The sequence below is a fragment of the Siniperca chuatsi genome, linkage group LG7 (assembly GCF_020085105.1).
Source record: "Siniperca chuatsi isolate FFG_IHB_CAS linkage group LG7, ASM2008510v1, whole genome shotgun sequence".
Lineage (NCBI taxonomy): Eukaryota > Metazoa > Chordata > Actinopteri > Centrarchiformes > Sinipercidae > Siniperca > Siniperca chuatsi.
Window position 1 is genome coordinate 4,837,371 of NC_058048.1, and position 24,462 is coordinate 4,861,832.

General features: G+C 41.3%; 1 protein-coding gene across 2 annotated transcripts in view; it reads left to right on the top strand.

Moving 5' to 3' along the window:
* Window positions 1-2,915: 2,915 nt before the first annotated feature.
* LOC122879615 (alpha-2-macroglobulin-like protein 1) overlaps window positions 2,916-24,462 on the top strand; it is a 35,622-nt gene continuing 14,075 nt past the window's right edge. Inside the window, exons 1-21 of one of the 2 annotated variants that reach the window (XM_044203981.1) lie at window positions 2,916-3,151; window positions 5,099-5,279; window positions 6,371-6,527; window positions 8,119-8,171; window positions 9,012-9,032; window positions 10,042-10,210; window positions 10,326-10,410; window positions 12,568-12,688; window positions 12,781-12,895; window positions 12,976-13,085; window positions 14,577-14,732; window positions 15,412-15,648; window positions 16,159-16,222; window positions 17,293-17,438; window positions 17,628-17,777; window positions 18,071-18,307; window positions 18,616-18,703; window positions 18,804-18,942; window positions 20,791-21,016; window positions 21,247-21,373; window positions 23,246-23,367. In XM_044203981.1, the coding sequence (XP_044059916.1) occupies window positions 2,931-3,151; window positions 5,099-5,279; window positions 6,371-6,527; window positions 8,119-8,171; window positions 9,012-9,032; window positions 10,042-10,210; window positions 10,326-10,410; window positions 12,568-12,688; window positions 12,781-12,895; window positions 12,976-13,085; window positions 14,577-14,732; window positions 15,412-15,648; window positions 16,159-16,222; window positions 17,293-17,438; window positions 17,628-17,777; window positions 18,071-18,307; window positions 18,616-18,703; window positions 18,804-18,942; window positions 20,791-21,016; window positions 21,247-21,373; window positions 23,246-23,367 (2,925 nt within the window). In that variant the 5' untranslated portion in view covers window positions 2,916-2,930. Of the gene's footprint in view, window positions 3,152-5,098; window positions 5,280-6,370; window positions 6,528-8,118; window positions 8,172-9,011; window positions 9,033-10,041; window positions 10,211-10,325; window positions 10,411-12,567; window positions 12,689-12,780; window positions 12,896-12,975; window positions 13,086-14,576; window positions 14,733-15,411; window positions 15,649-16,158; window positions 16,223-17,292; window positions 17,439-17,627; window positions 17,778-18,070; window positions 18,308-18,615; window positions 18,704-18,803; window positions 18,943-18,994; window positions 19,137-20,790; window positions 21,017-21,246; window positions 21,374-23,245; window positions 23,368-24,462 lie in introns of both variants that reach the window. The other variant, XM_044203980.1, reaches the window with a different exon arrangement.

The following is a 24,462-nucleotide window of genomic DNA, read 5'->3' on the forward strand; positions in this document are numbered from 1 at the left end:
ATATTTTTGGCAATTACAGAAACATATTTTAAATTTCATTCATGAGACACTGAGTTTCTCCATAAGTCGCACTGATGAAATAGTCTGAGGCAGCTCCTGGAGGCAGGGGTGTGTGTGTGTGCAGGTGTTTCGCTGCATGTTTTAGAGTTTGTTGAGTACAATACTACAAAAAACTGGAATAACTGGCATAAATGCAGCTCCGGTGACCTTTTTGCCGACCTATGACTGAAACTGAGATTACATCTTTTCCTTTAGGTCTGTCAAAAGGCATTCTGGGAAATGTGATGTATAATACTGCAGGAATCTCAAGTATTTTTTGTCAAAATCTGTGAGAATATTCCATCTTGTTTTTAATGTAAAACAATTTGTTTCCTGTATTTTCTAAAATCAAGTGTCATTTTTTTCAGTGCCTTATTCCTTCTTGTTTTAAGACACAGACACTTATTTCTAGGAAATTCTTGAAACACGTAGATTTCTATTGGAAGCAGGTTGAAATATTCTCATTTTACAAGCAGCTCCTTTATACTTGGCGGCTGTTTTGCAGTGAGAAAGTGGAAGTAGTCGATAAACGTTGTGGAAAGTGTGTACAGTGTGTGTTTTAGATTTTACAAAATGAAAATATTTAATAATGTGAGAGTATCTTAAGGGAAGTTTTCCTTTAAAACTTTAGTCACGCCAAAGCTAGAAGGCAGGAACCCGGTCTCTGGTGCACCCATGGAGCTCTTAAAACAAACCAAGCAGTGCTTAGTAAACTGCAATCATTTCTTTGGTCAGAAATGACCAACTCTGTGGGATCAGTGCTGGAAGGTGGGAGAACTGAAAACTGAAGTGGTAAAATGCTGCATTCAGTTTTTTAAAAGTAAAAGTGAACACATAGGAGTAAAATCTACTCAAGTGTACAAAGTAAACAGTGAAGAAGAACAGACTTTAGTCCCACTGTGTGAAGAGTCCAGTTTGGGGGATTTTCGTGCTTTCAAATCGCTTGAAGAGGAACGGAAGGGGAGAAGATAGGAAGGAAGAAAGAGAGAAAAGAATAGATGTTAAAACAGTTCCATTTGAACAATTACCCATGAAAGTATATAAGCTACTGCCAGTTATATTTGGACTGCACTGAAGCCACTATGGACGCCATACGATTATCCGTTCATCGGCTGTTAATGGCCAGCTTGATTGCTTTAAATTGCTGCTACATAGGCCTAAACGCTCCTCTTCTTTTCTCTGCTCCATTATGTCCCAAAATAATCTCCCCAGTGGACATGTAAAGTGTTAATCTTCAATCTCGAGGGCTACCTTCCTCCTAGACCCCTCCTAGATTTTTTTGCAAAGTTTCATACACTTTAATTGTCCTGCGGAATGTTTCTGACCTCAGTCTGAAGTTACCTAAAACAAAACCTCTCAGACAAAACTAGAAGTGCAGCCCTGTGGATGAATCTGATACCAGAATAGTGCTGCACACACACTCAGTTTAACCAGAGACTGAAATATTGTACATTCATTTCTGTTCCATTCAGTTCTGTATTTGATTGACTTTTGTAGCAGCAGAGATCAAAGGCAGGAGGAGACAAAAGATAAAAGAAGAGCTGGAGGAAAGACATCCAAGACACCTCACCATGTCGCCTCCAGTCGAGTGGCAAAGAGGTTCTCCAAAAAAAAAAAAACCTGAAATGAATGAAAACCTCAACACAATACCCTTTCAGCACTCGTATTCTTCTGCAGGTTCCAGATAACTGGCTAATTCAGGTATTTACAAACGGGAAAAGTCCGACCACACCATGTCTGTGCGGGACTGAAAGGAATGTCCACACCGAGGGAAGGCCAGGGGGAGGGTGGCATATCAGACAGAAGATTTTTAATATCCTGCCAGAAATTCTCCTCATGTTCAGCCTGTGACGGGCCTCACCTGAGTAGTCCTTGACACACGATGCCTTCAGCTGTGTGTTTAAATTACTCACCTCCCTCTGGTTATTGGCTGAGTCTTGCTGCCAAAAAACACAGGTAGAACTACTTCACCCCCCCCCCTGCCTACAGGATCCTAATGTTGGTAGAGGGAGGAGGCGGGTGATGATGATGATGATGATGATGACGTTGTTACACCACAGTAAGCTGTTTTCATATCAAAGTGAACCACATTAAAGGAGCATTCCAACAATTATACACATCAAGATCAGTTCACTTGTCATGGGGAGTAATACATATACAAAACACACATTTCCCCTCTTACCTGTAGCGCTGTTTATCTATCTAGATTGTTTGGGTGTGAGACGTCTGCATTTTTGGAATATAATGGGACTAGATGGCAACAGTGCCAAAAAATACATCCGAAAAACTCAACCGCAACGTCTCTTTCCAGATAATCCTCAGGTTTGGTGCGAGCAGTTTCAGGTAGGAACTATTTTCTTTCTACAGATGGTTCCTACCTGAAACTGCTCGCAACAAGGTCTTTTTGGAAGTCCCACTCACCCACATTTGATCAAATGAAGCCCCAGATTCCCTCACATCACACGTGCTGTTGTTTTAGATGAAGTAGCACTGGAACGTAGAGTCTTGACTGTGACATTTATGATTAGAAAAGTCATTATTATACATTCTCTTAGTGAGAGAAATGATTGCAGGAGGCCTTTGTGGAGCCACTCAGGGCCCCGCAGACAGTGAGCTCTTCCATCTTAGGGTATGTGTTCTCTGTTGTCTTCACTCCTCTAACAGCTTGTTCTGGTCAGGCCTGTTGTTGCTCAATAATGTTGAAATTGCATGGTCATCAGACAATGGCTCCTGTATTTTCACCCCTCACTCACTGCGGTGTGGACATTTCTCAAATTCTCTGGAAACTGGAGGAGTGGACTGCTGGCTGCGGGCAGGACTGTGTGTTGTTGTGCTTCAACTTTTAGGGAGGAGGCTGCAAAGGTCCAACGAACTTGGGGTGGGAGTGACTCATGAGGGAGGGGGTGGCGGTGCTTTGGAGGTATAAACAGCAAACAGCGGCCACTTCCCCGAAGCGCGTCCTCTCCGGTGCAGTCCGCTCCGCTCAAGTTGTCGCGCTGCTTGCGAAGCCCCAACTGTGCTCCGCAGACATGGCACCTGCCCTCCAAATGTTCGCTGTCATCGTCGCATCAGCGCTGCTGCAAACTGCGACATCGGCCCACCTCAATGACACGTAAGTAAAATGAGTTGGGGTTTTTTTTTTTTTAAACAAACTGCCGCGTCTCGTGTCGGCAAAAGTTTGGTTTGTGCGTCGCGCAGAAGACGCCGAGTGCACGCGCCAGTGTTTGCATAAGAAGCAGCTGCGCGTGATAGCAAAAAGTTGAAAATCACGTCGTATTGTACTAGGCCTGTGTTTGGTATCACCAAAGACCATCGTCCCACTGGTGAGGCAGAAGTCCGGCGGTTGGCCTCAGGATACTGTTACACAATCTGCAGAGAGGCAGGCCGACCAGTGTGTTTGTGTACTGTGTGTCAAAGTTCCTCCATCTGCTACCACTTTCCACCATTTCATTAATAATCTGCTCATAGCTGCTCAAATTATTGGGGCAAAGTGGAGCAATGGGTGATGACTGATAAGGGCTTATTTGGTTACTCCACTACAGTGGTGAGCGGTTATCAGTGTAAAGGAAACCCTGTTTTTGCTCTGCTGTAAGGCCAAATAGATGTCTTGCTTTTTCTTTATCAAGTTCTTGGCTCTTAGTTGTAAAGCCAAACTCACTGTCTCTGCATAGTGATCTCTGTCCTGACCTTTTTGTTTTGCAGTCCTGTGTGATATATCTGCACTGTGGTCGTCCTCACATGGATGCCTTTCATAGTTTGTGTCAGAGTCAAATTCATACTCTTCATCATCAGCAGCTACCTCTCTGGCTAAAGCGGCATCAATATTCTCAGCAGCGCCACCCAAAACTCAATGTGTCCTTTATTTCTCATTGGCAGCTGCAGGCCCCTGTGTGCCAACCAGCCTCAAACACAGAATATTCAGCAGAGTGGCTGGTTGAATCCAGATAATATGGCTGTTTAGGGTGTCCTTCTGTGCACTTGACATAGAAAACACGTTAAAATAACACCGCTTTCCACATCCTGATTTGCACATATCTTTTTCAGTGGTGGAAGTACTCAGATCTTTTACTTGAGTAAAAGTGCCAACCCCACAATGTAAAAATACTCCATTAAAAGTAAAAGTCCTTTATTTGAAATCAGATTTAAGTAAAAGTGCAGAAGTAGTAGTGGTCTTTTTGCACATTTACACCTGTTTTTTTATTTTTTTATTTTTTTATTTTATTTTATTTTTTGGTCACTTGGGGGCAGCAGAACACTGACTTTTTAGATAATTTTTTGGGGCTTTTCTGCCTTTTATTTAGTACAGCCGAAGATAGACAGACAGGGAAGGGGAGAGAGCGAAGGGATGACATGCCCCTGGGCTGTGGTAAGGGCTCAGCCTTGGTACGTGGGGCGCACGCGCTACCAGGGGAACTACCAGGACGCCCCAGCTCCGGTTTTGGTCTCCACCAACTTGTGAGAAAAATATCTGGCTCTGTAGCTGCTAAATGCGTCACTATGTTCACCAGCTGACGTTAGCTGCTAACTTTGTCTGCCTGCTGTGTGGCGCGGGGCCGGTAGTGTACAGTAGTATACAGCTGTGACAGAAGTAAAAATAAAAAAAAACACAGCGCTGTGAGTGCAGTGAGACTGAACCAGAACAGTAGTTTTAGTAGTACTTTCACATTACACATTCATGTAGTCATTTGACCCATTGATAGTATAAAAATACTAATTATAGCTGCTTTAATGTTGAAATTCTTGACCAGGTGTCCCAGTGTTCACCTCCACCTCATGGCTTAACTTCATTTAACAGATGATGCCAATAACGTCCCTGCTCAGCCTCCGTGGGTACTAGAAAAATCCCACTTTTCCAATAACGGATGTAGGAACATTAATGCAATTACAAAATACATAAGAATGACTATTGTAATGCTAAAACAAACATAAATCTCTGCTTATCAAAAAGGATCCATTGGGCTGCTTTTTACTCTTGCATTTGCATGGTTTTCTTCATGTTTTGTCCCGATCTGTAGCACATCGTATCCTTTTCAAACTAATGTCCTTTTTCTTCATGCAGTGTTTTTGCAGTGACGGTGAGCTCCCAGGTACAAGGAGGGAAACAAGAGACCCTGTGTGCTCAGATCCACGGGCCCACGGAGCCCGTCTCTCTGACCGTCGCCCTCGAAATGGACTCTGGCAGCACCATCATCCTGGAGGAGGCTGTCAAACAGGACTTTTACCGCTGCTTAAACTTCCAGGTCTGACTCAACATATGGACACACAGTTTGGCAATTTGCATAGTGGCATGTCATATTTCAGTTTAGATAAATTTAACATAAAACATACGTATATAAAACCTATTGGCTTTTTGGTATTTGCTTCTGCATTTTCAGTGGCAGCGGGGTAGAATAGAGAATACCGTTTAGTGTTTGTAGTGATTAAATGCATCCATGAGGTGTCCAGGCACAGTGTACATTCCTCTCCTGGTCCCCTAGCCCTCCATTAAACTAATGGCACATACTGGCATCGTTATGTGCCCAATTTTCCAAGCCGGCGCCGTGACCGAGGCTGTCAATGCCAGCGGGTCTCTGTAAATTACTGCTCTGGTTTCTGTCACACCGCTGCGCACTGTTATGCAACTTACGGGCCGTGCTCCATATCGATGCGAAACGACCTCCCGACCCCAATCGGCTCTGTGACAATAGCACTTAGTTTCACTTCGTTCCCCAGTGTTTGGCCCTGCTGCATGCCTAGTCTGGCATTTGTCTGCTGTTTGCTTTCTGCCAGAGGCTAGCTATGTACCTGCATGACCTCTGGAAAACACCCTCTGCCCCCTACCCTCAGTCTCACTATATATATATATATATATATATATATATATATATATATATATATATATATATATATATATATATATATATATATATATATATATATATATATATATATATATATATATATATATATATATATATATATATATATATATATATATATATATATATATATATATATAATAAACCTGCTCACACGTTTTGGAAGTGGCTCCAGTCCCTGTTATATAATAGCAGCTCCATTAGCAAGTGAAAACATATGCTACACAAGTATGATGGCATTTCATAATTAACCTTGTGAAGTGGAAGTCTGTTGTTGCTCTATTTCAGCCGAGCTCAGATGGATTTGCTTCCAAGCAAACTTATTCTAAACGATTATAGTTGACAGATGTTGCACTGCAAACTCACTCCAAAGAAGGAAAATGTACGATTTAGAAAAGTGCTCTACATCCGGGAACTAATTGTGGTTATGCCCCTGGTCCTCTCTGACAGATGCGTGCTTTCTGGTATTGCAGGTCCCGACAGTGCTAACCAGAACTGTGGCAACCATTAATGTCACTATTCAGGGTGAGAGTGCCTCGATGAGCAAGAAGACCAAAATAAGCATTGAGCCTCCTGCTTTCATCCATATCATCCAGACTGATAAACCTATCTACAAACCTGGACAGACTGGTAAGTATTACATGTTGTGGTATTATTACTCTGACCATGTCCACTAGGAGGACATTTAAAGTGTTAGAGCTTCCTGCTGTGTGGTAGACTTGCTGCAGTCGTACTCTTCATACAGCCCACATTATCCTCTCTGCACTGCTTACCAATTCAGCTGCACTTGCACAATTTTGGACTACATTACAATATCTGCATAATGCTGAGCCCCTACTTGACAATGTTAGGAATTATGTCTATAATCAGCACACATAAGTGGTGGTTCCTCAAAACTTCTTGGGAGCAGTTGTGTGCATTAAAATATAAAAAAACATCAAGTGCCTGCTGCACTTCTTAAGAATGTATTTTTAATCCTGTGGATTTAGAGTGTTGTTTGTTTGTTTGTTTGTTGTTGTTTTTTCCCCCTTTCCTAATGTCAGTGTGACTTTTGGAACCATCAATATGTTACTGACAAATTTAGTATAACCTTGTTGACGATGGTTCAGCCAACTTGTCGTCTCTATATGATGCTGATTATTAGGACTGATATTTCTTAAAGGGGCATTCCACGGATTTTGTGTTGCACTTTCATAAAGTTAGGGGACTTGTGGGACCATAATGCACCTTGATAGCTTCTCTCATTAGACCTTGCCGACTGGCAACATTTTTCAAACTCATTGTCACCAAGTTGTAACACAAGCTGTCTGTCAATAATTTAAAGTCTCAAGCCAAATCTGAGGTGATGTCATCAGGGTTTCTCTCTGTGACTTCTTCATGTGTAAAATTGATGGAGTGCACATTTTTTTAAAATGAAAGTTTAAAGGCACACTGACTCATCACTTTTTCTTGGTTTACTTGTCATGGTTAGCACTGCTCAGCCTGTGGAAATAGTTCAATGTACGACGTCATCCGTGGCTCTGGACGAGCTTTGTCACGTCTGAGAAAATGATGTCACCGGGGTTATTTTGGCTTGTGCTTGGGGATTTTTAATGGAAAGCCTGCATTTCAAACAGGTGTTTACCAGACAATGATGGCCTTGCAAAAATATGCTATTCAGTTGCATTATGGGAAATGTAGTATCCAGTGTTTTTGGAGCTTGGACCCCAACTAGGAATTTAAAGTCAGGATGCCTCGACCTCTGCTGCTTCAATTTTGATTGTTCTTTTTGTTTAAATCGGTCTCTCACAGGTCCCCCAACTTTATGGAAGGGCAATAACAAAGTGCTGCAGTGCCCCCTTTTTAAACCGTGTTTCTCTTAAATCACTAAGAGTTGCTTCCTGGCACTCCTGGTGTCTTTTGGTTTACCTGAAGAAGATGAAAACCTTGGAAATTTTTTTTTTTTTTTTTTTTCAAAATTTGTTACACTCTCTGCTATCACCAGAAACTTGAGCTGAGTTTGGTCTGTAAGAACAGTGACCTCCTTTTTTATTTTGTGCCATGCAAGTAATCTGTCAGCTTCCCTCCTCATCCCAGCTGCTGGCACACACTGGAAAGTGCACTGTAGGATTTTATTCCATGTATTTGCTGTATGTTCTGTTTGCCTTACTCATGTTGTGTATTGCTGTCCGTGTGTTATATCTACAGAATAAATTGATGGGTTTTTTTTTCCTCTTTAAAGTCCAGTTCCGAATCGTCTCTATGGATGCCAATTTCATCCCTGTAGCTCGAGTGGTATGTTTCATTTATTTATTTTTGCCCTTCAAAATTATGATGTATGAAGTGTGATGGGTGTGTAATAATTCCAACCAGTGAACTTTGTAATCTGGTGTGATTTCTACCAAGCAGTCGGTGAATCTGACGAGCGAGGTCTATTTTGGTTCAGAAGAGTGGGAGGTGAAAGGAGGGCTGTTTGTTGATTTTGAAGACAGCGTGGGTGTGAAGCGCTGTGTGGAGTAGTGTGATAAACATGCTGTCAGAGTTCATTTGGCGCACACTGCATTTGACCCAAACATCTGAATCAATACGGGCTCAAGGCTTTTTCCATTTGTGTTGAGAGGCTGTAAACACAACTGCTAGCAGCAAACGTGAAATTCATTCAAATGTATCATTTGATGAGGGCCGCTTGCTAGAAGGTATTCAGTCCCTTCAGCTCGAAAGAAACAATAAAGCTGTAATTTCTAAAATGTGTATATTTTTCCCCACACTGCGTGCCAGTACCTCACACTATGTCGCTGCTGCTTCCAACACCTCATCCAAGATATGGGAGTAAAATTTTCAAAACATTTTTATGGCTGCACCATTATATCAAATATATTCATGTAGATCATTTTATATACACATCCCCCCCGAAATGTAGCCTGGCGAATTTGGTGTCTTGGGATTGGCTTTGGGGAAGCTTTGGGATCTTGAATTTTTTGAAATAAAGTTCTGTGGGTCTGTTGGGTTGAAAAGGTCAAACATTTTTTCCTTGGATTTTCTGTTGAAGGTTAGAGTTTCTGTAGGTTGTGCTTTTCTTTGTCTGCTCAGCCGTGGTGAATGTTTCATAATTGTTTTTGCTTTTTTCTTTTTCAGTACAAAGTGGTGGAGATCCAGGTAAGATTCACTAAAAGCTTTTGTATGAGAGACTGGCTGAGGCGCTCATGAGACCCTGAGTGGCCCCTCTCCTGCCAGCTGTTGACTAGTTGCTTAAAATCACAGTGAAACGACAGTTTGAGCACCTTTTTTAGCTTCTGTGGTGTGACGAGTGAAACAGAATATGTAGGGGGCGTATCATTTCGGGATGTGCGATCAAATCGTTCAGGGATTTGATTGGATCGCTCAAACCTGGGCCTGGGTTAGTCAGCATGGATCTCTGGAGAAATACAGCACAAGCATTGTTAGATGAAGAGCCAGGGTTAGAGGGTGAAATGAATAAATTAGCAACCACGCTGTTGAGAAAAGGTAAACAAGGTTTTTGCCAAACACACATCTCCAACCCATAATATCGCTTCTCTAGCTAACAGGCAAGTATGGTCTCATATGATGAGAGGGATTAGCTAGCTAACACACACGTTAACGCATAGATGTTAATCTTTGACTGCAATAAAGCTCACATGCACACTGTGTGCCAGTTACATAATTCTATGCACATACAGTACATAAATGCAATATTGTGTTACCTGTTATTTCTGTTATTTTGAGACCAACAAAGCTGCTATATTCAGGATTTAAAAACGTTTGGCTTTGGCGACCCCTAGTGGTAGTACCAAAAAATCCATCAATACAATCCAGGGACACTGAGAGAAACGGGCTGAAAGTTGCACATAGACTAAACTAATTTTCACCAGGATTATGTCATTTTTCTCTAGACAAAAATGTATGCTGTCAGAATAATTTGAAAGATGTTATAATTACCTAAAAATTCTACACCTATGTTGCCTTTTTCAGAGGATAAAAAAACAAAGCTGCTCTTTTGTGCTTATGTATTATTAAACATTCCACCAATCTACAGTACATTTGTTCCTTCCTTCTTGAAATTCAGTTGCTTATGCTGATCACCTGCAGCAGATAGCCATTAGCTCTGAACCTAACCTTCAATGACTGTGCCTCTGTCTTTATGTAGGAGCCCAATTCAAATCGCATTGCCCAGTGGTTGGATAAGCCCATTGTTAGCGGCATCCTTGATCTTTCCCACCCCATGATTCCTGAGGCGGTACAAGGAACCTACATGATCACCGCCTCGACGGACAAAGGAGAGCAAATATCCCACATCTTTGACATCAAGGAATACGGTCTGCTGCAGTTACATGCTAAAAAATAGAAGAATGTCTCACATTAACCAAAATAATGATGAATCTATGTACATTTTCAGCTGTAAGATTATTGATTCCTTTTCCTTTGCTTTAGTTTTGCCAAAGTATGAGGTAAAGCTTCACCTACCCAGTGTGATTACCATCCTGGACCAAGAGGCAACCATAAAAATCTGTGGAAAGTGAGTGTCCCACCTAAACAGCACAGACAGAGGTTAACAATGGCACTGAAGTTTAGACTAGACCGATTTTATTTATCCAACATAAGTTGCCATTTATTTCAGTCAAACAGAAGATTAAATTCTTATTCTTTTTGTATAAGGAAATATAAACTGTAATGATACTGCAGCTATTGTGTATATTTTTCTATTTTCTTAAGAGGATAAAACCGTTTTGGGAAACTGTGTCTAAGATTCCAGTCTCACTGGCATCTGAGGGCCAGCACTTCTAGGAGACGTGTTGTCAACTTCCATGTTGCGCTAATGACTGAAAAGGTCCTACTGTATACAGTACGATTGCTGATACAAGTTTGTATTCCACTTGGAGAGGTGAAGCTAACAAGCTAGACTAACTAGCTTTCACCAGCTTGCTAACGTGAGCATTGATTCCCACTAGTTAGTTTTTGTTCATGTTAATCATCGTCCCACATCATACAAAGGAGGGGGTCCAGCTAGTGTTAGCTGTCTGTCTTTTATGGGTCCAATTGTGGTTAAAAACAAATGAGCACACTGTGTAAACCATAGACTGTATATAAAGATGGACGACGCGTCTCCACTTCCTCTCACTGTACACAAATGAAGCCAAAGTATCCCGGATACGGGAGCGGCCATCTTGCGCTGGTGACGTCATTTGGAGCCAGAGTCTACGCAGTAGTGATCGGGGTTGGTGCCGAGGTCCCGCCCATACACCCGGCCGACTCAATCACGAGCCGAGCTGAGCTGTCCATCATGACGTGAAACCCCCTTTTTATAGCATCAAATAATTAATTAGAACCAAACTTATCAGAAAAATGAACATTTGAACGAACATCAGCTAAAATGACGGAAACCATCTTTGGAAAAAATGTATTTGACGTGTACTTAGTTTTTAATTCAGTTTTATTTATATAGCGCCAGTTCATAACAGAAGTTATATCATTGCACTTCTCCTATAGAGCAGGTCCAGACCGTACTCTTTATAATATTAATTGGAAGTTTTAGTTTGGCTCATGTCCCATCCGCTAACATGGATGGGACGGGGTTTAAGACCGATACTGCAGCCAGCCACCAGGGGGCATGTCGTCCATCTTTATATACAGTCTAAACTCAGAGCTATGGGCAATCCTGTAACTTTAGATCATTCAAAAGAGAGCGCTCAAAATTCTTAATCCCCTTAAATCCAGCCCCCTAGACACCCTTCATTCCAAAGCCCTCCAAACCCAGGAGCTGAGCCCAGGAAAGAGTCCCCTATGCCAGCTGGTGCTGAGACTAGCTGCCCCCTCTCAGACACACTCTGACCAGGCTCACAACAACTCTGCTTTCCAAACACCAATCAGAGGAAACCAAATTATAAAGCAATGTAAAGAAACTTATTTGGAACATTGGAAAGAAGAAACTAAAAGCCAAAGTAGATCAGAATGTTATCTGGCCCTAAAAAGAGATGATGAACCGGCAGACTATCTCTCTGCTGCCAGAGACAGAAAGCAGAGACAGACCCTGACCAAGCACAGGCTCGGTGACCACAAACTGGCATCGAACAAGGAAGACACAAGAAATCATGGCAACCAAAAGAAAACAGAATGTGTGGTCACTGCACTACAGTGTACAACATTCAGTGAAATACGGAATATTTACTTTAACAAGTTCAACTCTGTAATCTCAGATTTCAAAGAGTTAAATGAACTAAAAATTAAAAATACTCCTAGGAGGAGGAGACAGGGCAGATCTTGCTGCCAAATATATATATCAATATACCACAACCTGAGGGACAGTGAATGACCTACACACACACACACACAAAAAAATTATCCTATCTTACTTATCTGTATATATTTTAATATAATAATTCTTGTTTGTTTTTATTTTACACATGCTTTGGCAATGTTAACATCTGTTTCCCATGCCGACACAGCCGAGTTGAATTGAGAGATCTATAAAAATTACATTTATTTTCAGTTAGATTTTATGAATTAACCAGTTAGTGTCATCCACATCTGAGATGATGGATATTGTGCTATTGGTTGCTTTCTCAGTCAAACCTGAAATGGTTAATCTCCACTAAACACCTGCCTTCAATCTAAAATCAGGAACATTTCGAGGGGGGAAAAAAGCATCTCTGTATCCTTGTGCTTTTTCGTGCAGATACACCTACGGGAAACCAGTTATTGGTTCAGTGAAGGCAGTGTTTTGTAGAAACGCCATGCGGTTTTATTGGTATTCAAGAGCCCAAGAAAAGGATCTTTGCAAGACGTATGAACTGACAGTGAGTATTCCAGATAAATAAAATGTGACTTGCTTTAATCACAGTTCTTTCACTAATTCTATTTTGAAATGAGCTCTTTTGTTCTCTTCTAGACGGATAAAAGCGGTTGTGCTACACAAATTGTGAACATGACAGAGTTTTCTCTCAACAAGAGCATGTACAATGACGGCTTTGAGGTGAATGCTGAAATGGAGGAATACGGCACAGGTAGGTTAACGCCAGATACTGCTCATTGAGTAATCGGCACTAGTTCCTGATGAGCTGTGATCTGTGTGTTTCCCATACAGGGGTCATTCTTAAAGGCAGTGGGCAGATCAGCTTCAGCAGTCAAATCCAAACTGTCACCTTTGAGGATGTACCTGCAGCGTACAAGCCTGGCATCCCGTTCGAGGGAAAGGTAATCAGTCTCATCAATGACCACTGGGAGCTAGAGCCTGCTGCCAGCACAGCACGAAGATGCATTTTTCTTTGTATTCATGCTAGTGTTGTGGCTCTAGGGATGACAGTGCCAGTCAGTTGGCCCACCATTTTGGTCCAGACTGAAATATCTTCTCAAATATTGGATGGATTCCCATAACACTTCGAACAGACATGCATTGTCCCCTCAGGATGAATCCAGCTGACTATTGTGATTGTCTGCTGGATTTGTACAGACATTTATGGTTTCCAGATGATGTATCCTAATGACTTTGACTTTTCCTCCTAGTGCCATCATGAGGTTAACATTTGTGGTTTTTAGTGAAATGTCTCGACAGCAATTGGATGGACTGGCACAGACATTCATGTTCCCCAGGATGAATTCTAATAACTTGGTGATCCCTTGACTTTTCATGTTAAGATTGACATTGTTAGCATGTTAACATGCTGACACTAGCATTAGCTGAAAGCACCCCTTTTGCGCTATAACTGACTATGAAAGGCTGTAGGTGCTTTTTAAAATGGGAGCAGTCATAATATTTAGCTTCTGCTGGAGGGGGGCATGGTCCGAACAGAGGGTGAAAGGGGCCCCCCCAGCAGGTAGTAACGCACAACCTCGGCCGCCCACCGGAGAGCCAGGCACTCCTCCTTGATTGTACTGTAGCGAGTCTCCCTCTCAGTTTCCGGAGGGTGATGCTGGAGCGGGAGGGAGGTGGAAAAATGGTGGCTCGTCAGCCAATCTGCCCATGAGCCACCATATCTCCAGCGTGTCTTGCGTGTGAGCGTCCCCAGGTCCAGCAGATGGTTCGGTGAGAGAGTTTCATGGTTATCCAGGCCAGTCCCCTAATTATGCAGAAAATCAACTGGACTTCAATTCTTGAATGCTCAAAACAACTCCACCATCCACCCCGACTGGCATGAAATAAGGTGTGGCTATTTAGGGTTCCCATAGGGTGAGTCCTTGTGTTTCTGGTGACCCCTAACGTGAACGCTCGTGCCACCAGCATATCAAAATTTCCAATTGACCACGTCTATGACAAGGTACAGTACCTTGACAGTTAATGGATAGATATCCATGAAATTTGTGAATATTCATGATCCCCAGAGATTTCTAATGATTTTAATGAACTTTTCTTATAGTGCCACCTTCAGGCCATGATTTCCAGTAGTGGACACTCCATTAGCTTTCCTCTTGTGCCACCTTCAGGCCTATATCATCTTTGCACCTAAGATATCTGTAAAAGGCATATTTCCATTCAAATTTTTGAAGACACTCATGCTCCCAGAGGGAATAAACCCTTTAGCCTTAAACCTTTAATGACCAGCACCACAAAGTTGACACTTTTAGTCCTACTGGAAGTCCTGGGGAGTGGCCAAAATCATTAGTATGTTGGGGAATGCTGAACTTTTTGTCTTGATACATCTTGAAAGTCTGCTGTGGGTTAGCTTCTGTTATCTGAATCGTTTGCAGGTCAAAGTGATCGGTCCAGACAACACACCTGTTGCCAATGTGGCGGTGTACCTGTTTGCCAGTGACACACACAACGTTACGCTCACTACAGACATGAACGGCATGGCTTCATTTTCTTTGGACACTGCCCTCTGGAAGGACATTGTGATTCTAAAGGTTGGTTATTGCTTGTCAGAGATCTATTTTTATTATTTTTTTTTTTTCAGAAGAATAAATTCATTTCAAGGGCCTCCTACTCCTATTAGTAACCAGTTCAGTATTTATCAATTGTAAACACACTATATATATGAGAGAGAGAGAGATTCATGCCGGTAACGTTGTAAAGCACAAACAAACACGGCCACACCTCCACACAACCCTGCGGGAAGGAGCCACATTTCTGAATTTTGTGTAAACATGCAGCTGAAGCAACGCTTCATCCTGTCCGCTTTCCTCTGCTGTGCGTGTGGCTCAGCCCTGCCCTCGGTCAAACAGACACACAGACCTGCAGCTCTTTGCATAGCCAGACCCATCTCCACGCTTCGTTTTAGCGCTGTGCCAGTGCTGGAGATACATCCATGACACAGACAGAGAGCAGAGGACAGAGACAGCGATGAAACCTGCTCGCTGCCCAAAGGTTGACGCCCAGAAACGTCCAGAACGCAGCAAAATAAGAAGAAAATCCAGGCAGAGGGCAGGGTCTCTGCAGATACAGACACTGCCACACACGTCTAGTGGGTCATAAGGAAGGATTTAGGAAAATCGTACTTATTATGCCATTTAAGAAGAAGAGGTTAATAAGTGAAGGCTGTTGAGTGAAAATGTGACTTTTGACCCGTGGCTCTTGTGTCAACAGGCGAGGCCTAAAAAGGCGGAGGAGAATGAGCCATATGTGCCCAATGTGCGTAGACCAGAGTACAGGTCGGCCTACCACCACGCCGCAGCATTTTATTCCAAGAGCAGTAGTTTTCTGAAGCTCATGCAAGTCAGCGGGTCGATCTCCTGTGACAAAGATGCAACTGTGCGTGCTCAGTACATCATCCAGGGGGAGGAGATAAAGAAGGGACAGGAAGTCCTTGACTTCTTTTACCTGGTAAGACTCATGATGGGTTATGAGTGTGGTGGGATTTCTGCAACAAACATGAACAACAACAATATTGTCTTTCCTGTATTTTATTCAAGCATTTGCAAATGGACTCAAAGCAAAGTAGTGAGACAATGGGGCAATATCCTGCTGATTATTTACATTTTTAGAAATGTATACCTGGTCATCTCCATTTTATTATTATTATTTTTTTTTTTTTGGGGAGTCATGTGGTGTGCTTTTATTTGTACTAACTTGGTGTACTGAGTAGCTGGTGACGGTGACATCCATCATGTTTTTAAAATTGCTTAGGGTAACGCATTGCCTACATTGGTTTAATTACTGTTCAACAAAACGTTAAAATACTCTATTGACGCAGTCTCTGAAAAGGCTTTTTGCATGGGAGGTGGACCTAATTGTGTAAAGTGTACACAGAGTATATAAAAATGGATTCCAGAATTCTTCACCCTATTGTGTGAAAAACACACATGAAATTTCTCTGCCTGTGCTGTTTTGTAGGTGATGTCCAGGGGTGGAATTGTGCAGCACGGTCGTGTCCCAGTGGCCGTTAAAGCAGGAACTGGTAAAAACTAATGTTTCTTAAACTAAGACAGCCATCTTAAAGGATAAGTCTGGTGATAAACTGTATTGCTCTTATTGTCAGCAAATCCCATGAAAAGATCACAGCCAACAATTAATTAATTGATCCTATTAACAAGTTTTTGTGTGTAGCCAGGTTTATGCAAGAGAGGAATAAGACATAAGAATAGACTTTGTTTAAAAAAAAAAATAAATAAAAAAACACATCAATGAGCTACACCGTTACAATTTGACATGTACTTTCATTACCATGAACACGGCCATCGTAGTTTATGTTGTCAGTCTCGCATACACTGTCATTGCTGTCGCGCACAAAATCCACAACTGAAAATATTCCCCAACAAAAACATAATTTACTCCTGTTTGAGCGATGTTTGCTAGAAACGACAGTGCCTGCTGTTGTAGGAAATTACTTTTTAATAAAGCTGTATATTTGTGACTTTTTTTTTTTTTTTTTTTATGTGGAGACAGGACGGAATTATCACCCGTCTCTGTCTTTAGTTCTGCGGACCATTTCAGCGTCTTTCAGCTCACTGTGTTAGTTTTATGGCCTGCAACGTGACCGTTTTGGTTCACTCACTGCTCTTATGCCCTCAAGTAGCTAATTTGCTGGACACGTCAGCAGCCTAACGGTTAGGGTACATACCACATAACCTCAACGTTTGGTACCAGCCGGGGGCCTTTGTTGCGTGTCATACCTCCTTTCTTTCCCCGCATTTCCTGTTTGTCTCTGTACTGTCTATGAAATAAAAGGCAAAAATGCTCATTTGCTAGGCTTCAGGCAAACCTACTTAGCTACATTAGCTTCACGCTAATCTAGCAGATAATTTGCCCCCTGTTTAACCAAAATACAAATATCTGATTTGATATTAACAAAATGAGAAAGTGTGTGTGTGTGTGTGTGTGTGTGTGTGTGTGTGTGTATATATATATATATATATATATATATATATATATATATATATATATATATATTTATATATTTTATGTATTTTGATAGCTTCATATGATCACATGTCACATTTCCTTGTCTTTTTGTGCTTCTTGCCTCAGTCAACAAAGGAGAGTTGTCCGTATCGCTCCGTCAGGTTACAAACCTGGCACCATTTGCCCAAGTGGTAGTTTACACTGTGATGCCCAGTGGAGAGACTGTGGCCGATAGCCAGGACTTCCCCATTCAGCTCTGCCTCAATAACAAGGTACCACCTGAATGACCCATTAGGTCTTTTTAATAACATAAAGCTACAATAAATGAGTCCCAGACTTTTGATACACAATAAAATATGAAGACATATGCGTTTTAGATTGTCAAGTCTAGTACTTGTGACCTTCCCTCCTCTAATCCGCTCTCAAACTCATGACTGTCCACCTTGGTGTCTCCTATGCAGGTGTCTCTGAAGTTCTCCTCTCTCCAGGAGCTTCCAGCAGAGAAGACCACGCTCAGTCTCCAGGCTCACCCAGGCTCCATGTGCTCCGTCAGAGCCATCGACCAGAGCGTCCTGCTGCTGCAGCAAGAGCAGGAACTCACTGTCGACTATGTACGACACCGATCCTCAGTGCTAGTTTGACCAGTGTTACCATTGGTGCCTTTACCGACACCTGAACATGGTGTTCTTATTGTAGAAAGCACAATGCCTTGATTTCAGAGATGAGACAAGTGGAAATAGTACTAATTTATTTATTAACAAAATATAGTGTGGACTGGCATAGTTATTTGTATTAAGAACATGATTATGTAGACCTTCATCATATTTGTGGTGGGCTGGCCTGTACCTGCTGCCTATACCGATGACTTACCCAGGCTCGTGTACATGTGCGTGTTTTTGTGCAGGTGTACAGCCAGCTGCCTTTACAGAAGCTGTCAGGATACGCCTATGATGTTGAAGACTTTGAGCCATATCCCTGCTTCCCTGTGCCAATGCCAGAGCCTGAGCCTGAGCCTGAGCCTGAGCCTGAACCAGAAGTTGGACCGGCGGTTTTGGTCGACGTGGACGCAGCTGGTCGAGCGAAGCGCTCAGTCTACTTTAGACCGCCCGATCAGAAGAATGACGTCTACAGCATCTTTAAAGTAGAAAATTGGTCATTTTGACTGGCTATTAAAGAATAGGCTACAGGGGATGACATTGCCATTGATCGTATAATATGTAGTCAGTTGCGTATTTATAATAAAAATAAATATAGAATATGATACAAAATATCTATCTATGTATGTATCTATCTCTATCTGGGTTATTCAGTCGTCATCTCAAACTTTATTTGAGGAATATAGTTGTTTTCTGTTTCATTCTGTGTGTTCATCAGTAGTGACCAAATCATATACAGTATATGACTTTACAATCTCTTATTTGGTTTTTATTTCTCTCACTCCCCTTCTAGGATATTGGAATCAAAATTGTGACCAACTCCGATGTGAAAAAACCATATAACTGCCATGAAAGGAACTATGACTTACTTTACTATGATGGTATGTTTTATGGTTTGCCACTGGTATTGTCCATTGACTCCACTGCCCAATGATATTGACCCAGAACAAGAAACTAGCATTATACTGTAAACTTATGTAGCTGTAGACCAAGATGCAGCTATAGAAGCGGAAGAAGGGGAGCGGGCGTCTTTGTCTGATGAAGATCAAGCTGGAGCAACCAAGGAGACTATTAGAACATACTTCCCTGAGACCTGGATCTGGGAGCTGGTTTCTGTTGGGTAAGTTTAGTTGTGTAATTGGATTATTTTTTTTTTATCCATGTGTTCCTAGATCTTGTAGACTCTCCGGTTCCCATGGCCTTCAACATGCCACAGAGTAAAGGTGAAGTGCTGAGAGGTAAAGAGGAGGAGAAGAAGGAGACCGTGAGGACCTTCTTCCCTGAGACCTGGATCTGGGACCTAGTTACTGTGGGGTAATAATAATAATATATCCTATGAAAAGGATCAACACATTTATAAAAATATATATTTTCAGACATTTCATTTCATTCATTTGTGCATTTTGAACATTGACAGATTATGTGCAAGCAAAGAATGTTGAGTTTCTTGTATTATTTCAGACATGTTTTATTTTCATACCACAAATAATTATCTATCTATTAAACTGATTTGTTGTTTTTTGTTTGGTTAATTGATTAATAAGACTATTCAGATGAGACATTTATACAATGTCAGAAAATAGTGGCGAAAGAACAGCCCAAGACCCAAAGATGTTCAATTTACAATTATATGAAACAAAATATGTATGAAGAGGAAAAAAAATATGTATGAAGAGTTTAACACAAAAAAAAAACTCAGTGACAGTGGCCTAACAACCCAACAACTGGCATCAGATACTGGTTCAAATGGTGCCTAGTCATTTGATTGGTTTATGGGTTTATGTGACATCACATGTTTCCAACTGAGCCCCGCCCACTTCAAACCAGTGAGAAGAGCAGTGAAAAAAACACAATAACTAAAACTGTTCTTACTTTGATAGAAAATGTTGTGATCACGTAGAAACTCGTCACTCTTAGTGAGAAGCAAATTGTGTAAAAAGGTTTTCAGCGTCTTGGCTAATTGATCAGTTGGCTAATTGTTTCACTACTCACACATTTGTCATGAGGTGATATGTTTTTAGTCACGCTGGCAGCATAGTCAAGGGATGGCAATGTCAAACTGTCAAAGTTTCATGGCAATCGACCCAATAGTTGTTGAGATATTCAGTCTGGAGTAGACGTTCGTGGTCCTCATAGGATGCATCCTAATGACTTTGGTAATGTCCTGACTTCTCTCTAGTGCCACCGTGAAGATGACTGTTTTGTTTGAAGATGGCGTTGTCGATCTGTCAGTTGGTACAGAATGAAATATCTCAATAACAATTGGATGGATTGCCTTGAAAGTTTGTACAGACATTCATGATCCCCAGAGGCGACCCTGACTTTGGTGATGTCCGGACTTTTCCCCTAGCACCACGATAAGGTTAACATTTTAATGGTTTTGACCGAATGTTCTCGACAACTACTGGATGTTTTCTCAGGAAATTTGATGCACACGTTAATTTCCCCCTCAGGATGATTTGTAATAACTTGTAATAGTGAACATGGTAAACGTTATACCTGCTTAACATCAGTAAGTTAGCGTTGAGATTGTGAGCATGTTAGCATTTACCTCAAAACACAGCTGTGCCTAAGTCCAGCCTGACAGAGCTGCTAGCGTGGCTTTAGACTCCTACTCTTGTTAGAAGTTTATTTGGTGCCCGGGCGGCGCAGGAGTAAAGCTTCTGTCCACCACCGAAGACACAGTTTTTACTTCCTGTTAGCGGTATCTCCAGTTTGGTCGTACATTAATTCTAACAGAATTAACCACGTCCACTAGTACATAATAATGAGTAAACCATTACAATGAACTTTACTGAGCAGTTGAACCCTCCAGAGGATGGATCTTTCCTCTTGCGCCCCCCTAAAGCCAAAACCACAAGATATCTCATGTATTAATGCAGATTGTCATGAAATTTGCTGTTTTCACTCGTACAACTCCATGCTACTTGAACTCTTTCATTTGACTCTTGCTTGTGCGTTTGTACAGAGACAGTGGCTCAGTGAATGTGGAGAAGACGGTCCCTGACACCATCACTAAGTGGGCAGCTGGAGCTTTCTGTGTCTCCTCTGTGGGCTTTGGCGTGTCGCCCAACACTGGACTGACTGCCTTCCAGCCGTTCTTTGTCAGTCTCACCTTGCCCTACTCTGTCATCCGAGGGGAGGTGTTCACACTCAAAGCCACTGTCTTCAACTATCTCTCCAAATGCATTATGGTAAATATTTAATGTCTTATAGATTTTATTTATTTAAATAGATTCACAAGAATCATGATGATGATGTAATCTGCGGGTACGATTAATTTGACTTGATGTTGGCTTGTTAAAATGAAATGATACGAAACAGAGTAATAATTAAAATGCTTATTTGTCTCTGTCTTTGCACGTTTTATACATTTTATTTATTTCTATTTCTGAGTATGTTTTGTCTATGTTTCTGTCTGCAGGTGCAGGTTACACTGGCTGATTCAGACCAGTACACCGCCAGAAACTGTGATGGCTGCCAGTACAGTGTGTGTCTGTGTGGGGAGGAGAGCAGGACCTTCTCATGGATTGTAACTCCCTCTGCCCTAGGTATTAATAGATAGCTGACCAGAAGTAATGCTGGCTTAATTCCACTCGATTTTAGAAATTTAAAAAACACGTGATGTTATTGCTGTGTGGTAATGCAGCCGTGAGTGCATATTGATTTGGAAACCACTTGTGGTGAAAAGTACACTTACTCTGTTACTGTCCAGTACAGTTTTGAAGTACTTATATTTAACTTTTTACTCTGCTACATTTATTTGACAGCTGTATTCACTAGTTACTTTGCAGATTAACATTTTTACATACAAATCATGTGATGAGTTTATAAAATATGATGGATTGCACTAGATAAAACTACCCAACAGTGTCTAAAGTCATTAAATGATTTTGAATGCAGGACATTACTGGTAATGGACGACTTTCACATTGTGTTATTACTTTTACTCGCAGTAAGTAACAATTGTAAATACGTTTTCCACCACTGAAAACCACACAACAACCGAGGCTGAACAATCCTGAAATGTGTTATTTCTGTAGGAGAAGGCTTTGTGATAGACAATGTTTCTTTCAGTGTTAAGAAAGCATTAAAAAAGAATCTCAGGATCCAGTTCCCCACCAGGGCTGTTGCTATATTGAGGACATTGGGATCATGTCTTCTGTATTTCTTTCTCGGGAATCTGGGGACATGGACATTTTTTTATAGGCCAAGAAAAAAATCTGGAATAGATTAATTAATTATTATAGCAATTATGGGGAGAACATCTCACCCAACTGTTTTTCAATGCATAAAAAATTACAAAGCATAACAGAACAGTTGAATGAATCATATGTGGAAAAAGCAAATGGATACCTAAAAGGTATGAAATTAAATGTGTGAATGTGTATGAAACACGCATTCATAAATGTAAAACACTATAGTGTGCCTTGGAAATAGTAATGTAAAGTACTCATGCTTTGTAGTGAATTGGTAAAAACACTGGTATGGTCCTTTTTTTAATTTGTTAGTGTCAGGTCGGAAAGCCTCTAAACGAGCATTCAGACTAATTCAGAGATCATTCTGAGGGAAAAGCTAAATATAAAAAATGGATAAATTTAGGATTTTAAGAAAAGTTTAATTTTGATGTTAATCACCTATTAGATATTTTTGGATCGAAGCTATCAGTGTCCTTCAAAAATTGATTGAACACTGTGTCATACCAATCACAGCTGTGCTCTCCCTGCCTGTTATTAGTGTCACTAATAATAGAATGCAATCTTCACATCTTTATAATTAAATACTGATGTTGTTTGTTACGTCCAATACCAAACTTACACTTTCAGTGACAAAGATGAGACAGAACAAGCTAATTAATCTGTATTAAGGGCACTGACGGCTGTTGCGTCTGCACTGCTGGAAGCAAAGACAGGGGGCTGTTGTTGTAACGCTGCCTGGCCTGAAAGCAGAGGATTTCTATCAGCCTCCATCAGCAGGGATGGAGACGAGGCTCTGATGAATGTCAAATTGCACTCCTCTAACTCCCCCTTAGAGGAATGCTGACAATCACTTGTACTAACAAGTCAGGTAGTATCTCTGACGAAACACTCAGAAACCTCTCCCTCGGGGGGTGATCTGTACTTGTCCTCTGTGTGAAGGATTGTGGGCTGTGAAGGAATGGAGGGGGTGGGAGATAGAGCAGTATGGGGGAGAGGCAGTATAATAAGGCAACAAATAGGGATTAATGAGGGCGAATAAGATAGGAAACTGGGGGAGGAAGGAAAACACAGAGAGGAGGGATGGAGGAACAGGGAGGATAATGAGTTGGATTGAAAAGCAGACGGGAAGCTGTTTTGCCTCCGTACACAAATGTGACAGTGTGACAGGGAGTGGTAATTAATACAGCCCTGCTTTTCAGAATAAGACTGTATGTGTGCACACAGGTCAGGTGAATCTGAAGGTCAGCGCAGAGGCCCTGAAGACCGACTTACTGTGTGGCAACGAGGTGGCCACCATCCCCACCACGGGCCGAATCGACACAGTGGTCCACACCCTGCTGGTGGAGGTCAGTGACTGTCGAACACAACACTAAACATCAGAGCAGCTGCTCACAAAACATGGGGGGGAAACTGTAGTGTGATATAGTTAAAACACCTGTTAGAATGATCAATTCTGAATAAGTTTTAGTTGCAGCACTACTATTACTTTGATACATTTTTAATGGTCTAAAAAAGTCTTAGAATTGCTTATATTTCATATCACAAGTCAAGAAGAATCACTAAAGAATTAACTCTGTAATGAGGGTTGTCTGTAATCCAGAGACATTTTACATGATAAATAACAAACCTATGAAAATTATTTTTAATCTTTTTCAACTTGTGAAGTTTTCTCTTGAGCACATGTATTTAAGCAATTAAGTAACTTTATTTTTATAACACTTTTCAAAACCTGGGTTACAGAGATTTCCACAGTTACAAATACAATAATATCAGTACATACAAAAGAATTCAATAAAAGAGGAAAGGAATTTTTTTTTAATAAATATATAAATAAAAAGACAAACAATATTGTTATAAGCATACAAACACACTGGGGAAAAGAAGCATCAACAAGGTTCCTTTTGAGAAAAAATACGTCTTCGGATGTCACTTAATTGCTCAGATGTAAAAAACACCATCTCTGACCAGTTTTTTCCACATTTGTGATGAACATTTTAAGTATTTTTGTGCAGCCAGTCCAGAAGGCACAGATTCAGTTGTGCTGTGGTTTAGCAGCCATCTTGGCGTTTGTGTCCAGATTATCCAGAACATGAAGTGTACAAAATGTTAGATCCAGCTTTGAAATGAAGGAGTTGCTCCTTTTGGTCAACCTGGTCCCCCCTCACCTGTGTCTTTCCTGATGCATCTAATTATGAACACAGTGACACCAGCAGGTGTAGGAGGAGCTATTGGCAGAAATGGAATATAATATTCATAAGTATGTTTTCATTAGTGTATAATCACCTGAAAATAAGAATTGTTGTGTTTTCATTACCTTAGAATAGAATAAGCCGTTTTTAATCTACATAGGAAGCAGAGGTCGCCATGTTGCACCGCCATGTTTCTACAGTAGCCCAGAATGGACAAACCAAACACTGGCTCTAGATAGGGCCGTTCGTGTT